We start from the raw sequence: 11,083 nt of genomic DNA, 5'->3' as shown, positions 1-11,083 counted from the left end.
AAACCTTAGTCCTATTAGGGGACAGTTAGGGGCAGATTTATCAAGGGTCGAATTTCAAAGTAATGGGAGTTTTTTTTTAACTCCCATAACTTCGAAATTCAAAGAAAAAAAGACCAACCAAATTTATTAAAAAAATCAAAGTTCTTTTTCTGCGGGTGAATAGGCTATATTTAAATCATATTCGAAAAACTTAGATTTTTTAAAGTCCACCAAATGACTCCAAATAGGTTCTAGGAGGTCCCCCATAGGCTAAAACAGCAATTCGGCAGGTTTTAGATGGCAAATGGTCGAAGTCGAAGTTTTAAGGAGACAGCACATGAAAAATTTCAATATTCGAATAGTTCAATTTTTTTTCAAATTCCAATTGAAGTTTGGCCTATACGATAGCGGAAGTACACAAAAATAGCACAAAATTCGAATTTGTTTACTTCGAATTTTTACTTCAACCCTTGATAAATCTGCCCCTTAGTGAATATTCATAATGCAGGCAGGGTTTTCTATTCATTACATGTAAATACACAAATACAATTATGGGACCCGTTATCCAGAATGCATGGGACCTGGGGCTTTCTGTAATTTAGTAATCTAGTAAATCTACTAGAAAATCCAATAGGCTGGTTTTGCTTCCAATAAGGATTAATTATATCTTTGTTTGGATCAAGTACAAGGTACTGTTTTATTATTAAAGAGAAAAATTAAATTATTTTTAAAAATTTGGATTATTTGAATAAAATGGAGTCTATGGGAGGCAGCATTTCCGATTCAGGGCATTCTGGATAACAGGTTTCTGGATAAGGGATCCCATACCTTACTATATATTTTAAACTCTAGGGGGCAAATTTACTAAAGGGCGAAGTGACTAATGCTGGTGAAAATTCACCAGCGTGACATCATTTCAGAACTTCGCCAAAGGAGATTCTAGCGGAACTTCGCTCCCTAATGCCAGGCGAATTTGCACACTGGCGAATAGACGTAACTATGCAAATTCACTAAGATGCGGATTTTACTGAACGTTACCTCTTGCGCCAGACTTGCCTTTGCCACTTCAGACCAGGCGAAGTGCAATAGAGTAGATAGGAGTTCCTAAAAAAATAGTTGAACATTTTCTAAGTCTCAAAAAACGCTAGCGTCTTTTCCTTTTTTCAGGGTGATAGGCTGCAAACGAGCGTAATTTTTTTGGGGTAACCAGCTTCCCCCCTACATTTCCTAATATATGGCACATAAACTATACACTGGGCTCATGTGTAGGGCATTATAACAACTTTATTTTCTTTTATTAAGTTTTCCTGGGTTTGTGTAATGTATTTGCTGCAACATATACGTCCATTCAACTTTAACTTCCCGCCGTATGCAAATTAGGCAACGGTAGCGCAACTTCGCTTCGCTTGGCACAGTAACGCTAGCGTTCGGGGCCCTAGACGCAACTTCGGATTTTAGTAAATAAGCGTTGTCCTGGAGAATCTACGCCTGGCGAAGTGTTGCGCTGTAAACGAAGCTGTTGCTGGCGAATTTTCGGAGGTTAGTGAATTTGCCCCATAGTTTTGTGCCATAGAACAACCAAACTGAATACATCAAGCCAAATATAAAAGCCCCTAGCACCCTACCGAATACCCTACTTCAAATAGAAAAAAGTACTATTGACAACCATCGTCTGTACGCCATTTGCATATATGTATTTTTTTACTCCTACCACCAGATGGCTGGTGCCAAACCTGATACTTATAAGGAAGCAAGAGTCATATCAGAAATTACTATTTTTCTCCCAAGCCCACGTTTGGACTGGCCTGGAATCTGAGAATCTCCTGTAGGGCCCCATAATAAAAACATTTCCAGCAGCCCTTGTTATCAGTTCTACAAAGTATTACAGGCATATATCGCACCTATATAATGTAGCTGTGTTGAATGCTTGTTAGAGTGGCCATTTATACAGGTATGTGATCCATTTTCCAGACAGCTCCCAATTACGAGAAGGCCATCTTCCAAAGACTCCATTTTAATAAAATAAATCAGATTTTTAAAAATGATTTCCTTTTTCTCTGCAATAATAAAACAGTACCTTCTACCTGATCCAAACTAAGATATAATTAATCCTTATTAGAGGCAAAACACTCCTACACTTGAGTTTATTTATGTTTAAAGGACAAGTCAACCCTAAAATAAAAACGTGTCTAATAGAAAACATAATTCTGAGCAACTTTCTAAAATACTGTACATTCATTACAAATTTTCTAATTTATATATTGTCTTGCATTTAAAAGCAGTGTTAGTCCCTTTCTATTCTCTGCCCTTGTGGCTTAGACTGCTGATACAATGTAAGACAAGGCAGCTGATTAACAGACCTGTATTTGCAGGGGAACTAAGACTTTTGCAACATTGTTTAAAAAGTAACAACCAGGAGTTAATGCAAATGCTGCTAGAGTCCTGCGTGGAACCAATTTGTTAAACCCGTGACCCGCAACCAGCATACTTACCCACTTGGACCCAGTACCCGACCTGCAAGTACCTCATCCGAAACCCGATGCGCTACCAGCTGACCATCAAGAAACAGGAAGTGCTGTCATTGTTAATCGGAAGTGACATCATTAGAAGTAGGCGTGATCAGAAAAAAAGGAGTAAACCTCGCTATTGAGAAGACCCGCGACCCGACCCACAAACCCGGAGACCCGCCTTTTATTGGGGAATTTGTTATTGCCCTTTAAAAGAATTCTATGTAGACTTTTGTATGAAGATCCAAGTTATAGAAAAATCCCTTTATCTGAAAAACCACAGGTCCCGAGCATTCTGGATAATATACCTGTATTAGGAATGGCCAAATCTACGCTGTTCAAGTATCAATTTTCCTTTAATTTAATAAGCATTTCATTTTTTTTCAGGTTAGTTTTACTTAAAATGTCCATTTCATCTGCAAGTGGTATAAACGGCAAGTGTTTATACCACTGATTTCTAAATGATTTCTAAATGGTTTTTTTTGCATAGGTACCCTATGAGAAAGTTTTCAAGAAGATTTAATTATTACACAAGAAAAACAGGGGAAAAAATTGACTGTTGGGAATTTAGAATTTTCATTAGTCTCTGCATTGGTTCACTGATGTATTTCTTGTGCATTTCATATGAACCCCAACAGCCAGTGACCAATTAGCTTTGATCAGCTGAAGGCAGGTTGTCGTGAATTATTACAGAGGGTCAACTTAGAACCTAGATACAGCAGGTAAAAGATCTGATAGGTTGCTATGAGTTACAGCACTGATGTTGTCTAGCACCCATGTTGGTAAATGGGTCCCACAACTTGACTTCATGTGTTTTATAACCCTCAGTGAAATATTACTCTGCCCGAATCTTGATCTACGTGCGGTATTTGTAAACCATCTCACCTGCAATAAATTTTAATATCTTTACAGCTTAGGAAGCCGTACTGTCACACTGTGTATCAGACGGCTGAGCAAAGTTCATCTGGTTCTAATAAAAAAACATATAGTTTTTAGTAAACATAGTTTCAATAGAAAGCTCTCCGTGGAAAACCCACCCCAAAACTGTAAGGAATAAGACGCTCGCATATGACAATATCATGTCTGAAACAGTAAACACTACATGTTGCATATTGTAAGCATTTAAAAAAATCAACCGAATAAGACACATATGTGAGACTGTATTTAAAGTTCTAAAAGCTTCCTGGATATTAATGTTATCAATATTTCAATATGATACTTTGTATCATCTATTATTTTTACCATCTAGTCCATAAAAACTCTGACAGATGACGCATTGCTGCCTTGCAGTCCTGAGAGCCTCGCTATGATTCTGACGAGGGCATTACCTGTATATAATATGTATATTTCCCCTTTGCTTACAATAAAATTCAGAGAGAGGTTAACTGGATCCAGGTGAAACTGACAGCGAACTATGCATTGTAAAATCAACTGGGACTGATCAAGCTTCTCCCTAATTTACCACTTCTATGTCTATAGTGGCCCTCGCCCCCTTTTCCTGCACTTCTTTTCTCCTTGCCACATTCTTTTGCTTTTCTTATATACTACAGGTATGGGACCTGTTATCCAGAATGCTTGGGACCTGAGGTTTTCTGGATAATGGATCTTTCCATAATTTGGATCTCCATCTAGATTCTAGAAAATCATGTAAACATTAAATAAACCCAATAGGCTGGTTTTCCCTTCAATAAAGATTAATTATATCTTAGTTTGGATCAAGCACAAGGTACTGTTTTATTATTACTACAAAGAAAAAGGAAATCATTTTTCAAAAAATTATTTGGATTAAATAGAATCTATGGGAGATGACCTTTCCATAATTCAAAGCTTTCTGGATAACAGGTTTTTGGATAACGGGTTTCTGAATACCGGGATACCGGATAACGGATCCCATACCTGTATCAGGAATTCACTTATTTGTTATTAACACTTCCTAATCATCTAGGCAGGCAGCACGTAGTTCTCTGCTTTTCATAATTCCACAGACTTATAACTTTAAATTTAGAAAAAAAACAACAGTTACTGAAATGAATAAAACTTCATCAAGCAGAAAAACCTTTAAAGGAAAACTAAACCCTAAAATCGAATATGGCTAGATATATTATATTTTATATACTGAACTGACTGCACCAGCCTAAAAGTCCTGCATCTCTATAACAGTAATGATATAGGCCAGGGATCACCAACCCTTTAACCCTTGAGCAACATTCAGATGTAAAAAGAGTTGGGGAGCAACACAAGCACAAAAAAGGTTCTGGGGTGCCAAATAAGGGCTGTGTTGCTACCCGGCATTTATTTTAGCCGGTAAAACACCTGCCAAGACCAGGGCCGGTATTACAAATTTACCGGCAATGTAGTTGCTGGTAAATTTTTTACTACCCTTAAAAAAATCCATTGGCCCGCCCCCAATCCAATAAACTACCTTTTCTCCGCCTTCTGGCCATCATGATGTGGCTATGCCCCTTTTGCATCACAGCATGCCCCCTTTTGCATCATGGCACGCCCCTTTTGGAAATTTTAAGTAAAGGTGGCAACCCTAGCTGTGATTGGTTATTTGGTAGCCCCTATGTGGACTGGCAGCCTACAGGAGAATCTGTTTGGCAGTCCATCTGGTTTTTATGTAACCCAAAAAATTGCATCAAAGCCTGGAATTCAAAAATAATCACCTGCTTTGAGGCCACTGGGAGCAACATGTTGCTCAAAGGCTACTGGTTGGGGATCACTGATCTAGACATTCAAATTTGTGCACAGGGGTCACCATGTTAGATTTTGTTTGGAGTGTCAGTGACACTGCACATGCTCAGTGTGCTCTAGGCAGCTGTTTAGAAGGTAAGATAAGGATTTGTTGCAAATTATCAAGCTGAAAATTAGGTTTGCCTGTCAAAGAAGGTGATGCTACAGGTCAGATTATTAGATGCTGATTGCACTGGTTTAAGAGCTGCCATCTAATTAGATTCTGAATATTTTACTAATCCGTGTTATATAGTGACATTTGTATTCTATATACAGTATATTGTGTATTGGTTCCTAAGCTCAGGTAAGTGACAGCAGCACAGAGCATTTGCAGTGAATTGGCATAAAAGAAGATGAGGAGCTACTGGGGCATCTTTGGAGACACAGATCTTTACTGCTAAACAGCTGTGGTTGCCTTGGGCCGGTACAGAAGCACAAAACATAATGTGCAGCATTTCTACCCTACTTGTTTGTTTTAGTTTTTTAGTTCTTCATTAAGTACTCATTCAAAGCTGTGTTTTCAATCCAGCTCAAGTACCTCTGTGAATAGAATTTGGGTGGATACAATTCTGTCCTAATGTGTCAATGCGTTTTGGGGCCTTTTTCAAGTTTTGAAAAGGGTCCTGAGTTGACACATTAGGGCTTATTTAAATTATAGTGATAATTTAAATGATAAAGGATTTAATATTTACGAGGTGTACAACATGGATGCATACTTTCCTGTTTACATACATTACCTGTTCAATTTAAGTGCAGTGAAGCAGGACTGTATGAAGAACATCAAAGCACTGGCTGGAAAGGAAGAAGGGGCATCTGAATTTCAACATCAAGGTATATAAGAGCTGATTTACTTAATATGTGCTTGGGAGGTAGGAATCTATTTCTCTGAACTATGATGCTGGTAAAGACTATTACATATATTATGGACCGGTCACCCCCAACCAGTGGCTCGTGAGAAACATGTTGCTCACCAACCTACGGATGTTTCTCCCAGTTGCCTCAAAGCAGGTGCTTATTTTTGAGTTCCTGGTTTGGAGGCAAGTTTTAGTTGCATAAAAACCAGGTGTACTGCAAAAAAGAGCCTCCTGTAGGCTGCCAGTCCAAATAAGGGTAATTCAATAGCCAATCAGAGCTCATATTTGGCACCCCCAGGGACTTTTTTCATGTTTGTGTTGCTCACCAACTCTTTGTGCATTTGAATGTGGCTCATGGGTAAGAAAAAGTTGGGAACTCCTTCTATAGGCAATCTGAAAAGCAGGAGTAGATCAAACCAAGTCAAATGCTATGCCTTTGATCATTTGGACACATTAGTCATTTTCTGAGTGCTTTCATTTTAGTTACAAGAATCAAAATGAGCAAAAACACTCTCCACTATTCATTACGAAAAGAGCCGCAAATTGTTAGCAAGGCCAATAGAAGGTAATGATAGAAATGGAAAAGTACAGTGAACAGAATGGTGTATCTCTTTAAAAATAAAGAGATAAAAAAGCACTGACAAGATGAATCTATATCTTGTACATACAGTAAATAGGAGTTCCTCTCCCAGTTTAGCAGTACAGATCTCAGATCTGTCAGTGTTGGCAGCTCTCCAGTGATTTACTGGCTTTCCTTCTCATTGGTGCTAGTGTCCTTGTGTGTACATCTCTGTATATGTGTATATACCTCTTTTAATTTCATTCCAATCCCCAGATATTTCCTGGGGCTCGTTACTTTCATCTTGTAAACTGAGGTCCACTCTTGATTATGGCAGTGATTTTAGATATATGCCTAGGACCAGTGTCTTAATACAACACAATGGGTTTAGATTTAACAAAGAGTGAGTTAATGATGGCCACAGTCCGCTAGAGTGAAATTATAGATCGCCACAGTCTGCTAGAGTGAAATTCCCGCACTCTCCATTCATTTCTATGGGATTTTGAAAAGCGTATTTATCAAAGGATGAACTTTCACTTTCACCCATTGATATCTACTCTTTTAAAGATCCCATAGAAATGAATGGAGTGGTGATCTATAACTTCACTCTTTGATGATTATACCCCTTTGATGGATCAATCATCCTTTATCTCTAATTAATAGCATTATAAAAAACAATGAAGGAAATTACACACTGATTCTACATTGAAATTTACAATCACACAGTAGGTAACTTGCTCCGTTGCAGTGAACCTTAAAGGGGAACTATCTAAAAAGCAGGGGCGATCCTGGTCATTTTGCTGCCTGAGGCGACCTTCCTTTTGCTGCCCCCATCCCTCCCACGGCACTCACCTCTTCAGTGCCGGAGGCGGTCGGGGAAGTCCACGACGCGCTGGAGCGGTCGGTCCACATTGCAATTGCGCTCTCTGCACTAGAAGAGCCGAATTTCCGGGTTGAAAATCGTCGAAAATATTTGCTGCCCCTGGCGACCATAGGGGCGCTGCCGCCTGAGGCGAGTGCCTCAATTCGCCTCATTGATGGAGCGCCCCTGCTCAAGAGTGAAAATTCAATATAAGCTTCATCATAATGAAATAAGAAACTTTCTAAAACATAGTCAATTAAATATTTTGTACCATTTCTGAAATAACCAAGATACTCTTTACTATCCTCATCTCAGCATCTATCTGTCTTCATTCTGTCTTCATGTAGGAGTAGGGAAACAGATTTTGATTATATATTAGATCTAATATATATTTTTGCAGGGGGTTCCTGCCCAGGATAAAAACAAAAACTCCAAATAGCATTCCTTTCGCTTTGCAATGGGCAAACAATGTGAAGTTTATCCAAGATCGCAACAAATGTTACCCCCTTCTTCAAGTGCCGCAAATAATAGATGTAGCTTCTGGGAAACGTAATTTCCTGATACGCAAAAGCAGGGTTCTATTGTATTTAGAACGTTTTTTTGTTCAGTATGATGAAGCTTATATTAAATTTTCATTTCCACAGTAGTTTCCCTTTAACATTTTTGCTTTAATTATCTTTTATGCACTAGACCAAATAAGATAATTGCGATTGGTTGCTACAAGTTAATGCAATAGTCAATATCGGTAAAGGAAATTCCAGGTTTTCAAGGACAGTTACATACACTCCTCATTCTTGCATCATAACTCTCTTTATCATATACTTTTAGAGCAGCAATCTTAGATCATTTAAATTTTAGCAAATTCTTAGATCATTCTTTGATCAAATCAGTGTTGCTTTACGTCACTCATTATTGCTTGCTAGTTGGCACAAGCCTTCAAGTTTCACCACGTTGGTTAGAAAAAGGGGGGGGGACCATTTCCCCCTGGTGGGCACATGTACAGATACATTTTTAGAATATACCATGCTTAACTAAGAAATTAACATGGTAATCCCTCCAAATATAGGAGAGGAACCATGAACCATCACCTTGTGTTCTAACTTTCTTCCCCTGGGAAATTACATGAACTTAAGTAAAATGTAAAAAGCAAAAAAAACATAAAGTTTTTCTATCTTTCCACCTTTGCTGACATACAATATTTATAATTCTAAAAATATGTTTAATTAAAACACGCTTTGTTTTATTTAACTGCCATCCTTTATCGTTATATTCGAAAAATGGTATAATAATAACAAATAGCTAGCCCACTTGCACTGACTTTATCCATAAACTGAAGCTAAAAACAAACCTAATTTTGAAGACAATTTTTTTTAAATATTTTGTAAAAAAAAGACAAAACACACACAAAGTAATAGAAACAACACTTTCAAAGTATATTGCAGAATCATTTTAACCTTAAAAACTGGTTTTGTGTGTTTTTGTATAAGCAACTTTCCAATATACACTTATGAAAGATGTTCAATGGTTTTAAAGTTATATGTAATGTATGTAATTCAGTACTGTTTAACGTATTATATATAGTGGGCTGATTATTTCTCATACAGCATGTTCAAGGGCCAGATGAAATTAAAATTATGATGTTATGAAGTGTCAGGAGCCTTTAGGGTGGTCGTACAAATCCACATTTGTCCTTCAGGCCTCCAGTTGGACAGCCCAACTTTTTTTACCCATGAGCCACAGTCAAATCTAAAAAGAGTTAGGGAGCAGCACAAGCATAAAAAAGTTCCTGGTGATGCCATACAAGTGCTGTGATTGGCTATTGGTTATCCCTATGTGGACTGGCAGCCTACAGGAGGCTCCGTTTGGTGGTACACCTGGTTTAAGACAACCAAAACTTGCCCCAAGCCTGGAATTCAAAAATAAGCACCTGCTTTAAGCTCACTGGGAGCAACATCCAAGGGGTCGGTGAGCAACATGTTGCTCATGGGCCACTGGTTGGGGATCACTGTAATAGGCACTGCTTTTAATACCAATTACATTTTGAAATATAAATATTTTAAATTTATTTTAAATATATTTAAAATACTGTAATTAATGAATAGTAGATAATAGCCATACATGAGCCAATAAAATCTACGGACTCAGTGTCAGACTGTCCCACCGGGATACCAGGAAAACTCCCGGTGGGCCCAGGTGTCAGTGGGCCCTCATGCTGCTAAACATTTGGCCTATTTCATGGCCATTCCCTATTTCTACGAGAACAAAAAGGCTAAATAGATGGAATAAAAGATTATGGTAGGCAAAGAAAAGAGACTAGAGAGACTAGAGAGAATAAAGGTTGAGTAAGGAGAGGAGGAACCCTGATCTAAGGTTTTTTGGTGGGCCCCTGGTCTAAGGTTTTTGGGTAGGCCCCTGGTTTCCCAGTCGGACACTGTACGGACTCCCTAAAGACTGGCATTGGGACATGTATGGGTCTCTTTCAATGACCTGTCTGATCAATATGTGGCCAAAAATCAGGCCGATATCTATCAGGGAGGTTTGAAAATTCCATTCCATAGGACTACATTTGCGCAATGATGAGGTTCTCTCCTTATAGATCACGGTAGACACCCATTATAACCAAATAGTTGGTCTAGGGGGTGAACAGTTTGGATCATCTTTATCTGGCCATATCAGGTTAGGGTCTGCTTGTTTGTTGATCTTGCCATGTACAGCGTTAGGTTTACATTTTATTTTATTACATATCACTTTATCCGACACAGTTCAGAAGTAACTTTTTATTTTCCCCTGAGGATAAGATAGCAGAATATCTGCATAGTGATGAGAAGAAAAACAGAGAGTCGTTATCCATATCGACTCAGCCATAAATAAGTGAACGAATAACTGGAATGGATTCAAAGGTTAATGCCGTGTATGGCAACAGGTAATAACTACCCTCTCAGTCCCAAGCAGGCTGGCAAGTAGCTGCATCTCTGAATGTAAAAGAGAAGGACGCTTTTGGATATTGTGGCATCAGGACGGTGTTGCTGAAAATGGGGTCCATTTTGGCCCTGATTATACTGCTCTTCATTCCGATAGGATGTATGGCACAAGGTAAGGAGCAAAAAGGAAGTCTAGTAACAGAGAAACATGGGACGTATTTGGTGGTGACTAATTATAACAGTTTCATTTTTATCATGTAATAAAAATAAGTTATTTGTAACATAGTCAATTAGAAGGCCAGCTGATTAATGGTTATAAACCTTTATGATTTTTATATCACTACCCAGGGAGTTCTCTGTATATTTGCATTCATGAATATCTGTGTTTGCCCTGTTCAGATAATAGATATGATGTACTAGCGGCCAAATGGTCATGTTACATATTACAGTTTTTCTGTGTACTAATCATGCTATAACTTTCTTACTGCGTGACTAAGAAATTGAGGAGGACCAATATAAAACCTATATTATTTTTGAATAATATAGTATTTTAAGTAACACTTTAGTACAAGAACAGTATGGTATATCAGTGGTTAGCATTGATGCTTTAGGTGCTGTTCAGATCTGTGAATGAACTGGAAATTTATCAGCATGGAGTTTAAATGCCC

The 11,083-nt window shown here is 38.2% G+C and overlaps 1 protein-coding gene across 4 annotated transcripts in view; it reads left to right on the top strand.

Moving 5' to 3' along the window:
* Positions 1–10,420: 10,420 nt before the first annotated feature.
* cdhr5.L (cadherin related family member 5 L homeolog) overlaps positions 10,421–11,083 on the top strand; it is a 32,328-nt gene continuing 31,665 nt past the window's right edge. For 2 of the 4 annotated variants that reach the window (XM_041589984.1, XM_041589983.1), the window contains exon 1: positions 10,424–10,587. In XM_041589984.1, the coding sequence (XP_041445918.1) occupies positions 10,527–10,587 (61 nt within the window). In that variant the 5' untranslated portion in view covers positions 10,424–10,526. Of the gene's footprint in view, positions 10,588–11,083 lie in introns of all 4 variants that reach the window. The other 2 variants (XM_041589981.1, XM_041589982.1) reach the window with 2 other exon arrangements.

This window comes from Xenopus laevis, chromosome 4L (assembly GCF_017654675.1).
Source record: "Xenopus laevis strain J_2021 chromosome 4L, Xenopus_laevis_v10.1, whole genome shotgun sequence".
In the NCBI taxonomy this organism is placed as follows: Eukaryota; Metazoa; Chordata; class Amphibia; order Anura; family Pipidae; genus Xenopus; species Xenopus laevis.
This window is presented reverse-complemented; position numbering and strand designations above follow the sequence as displayed.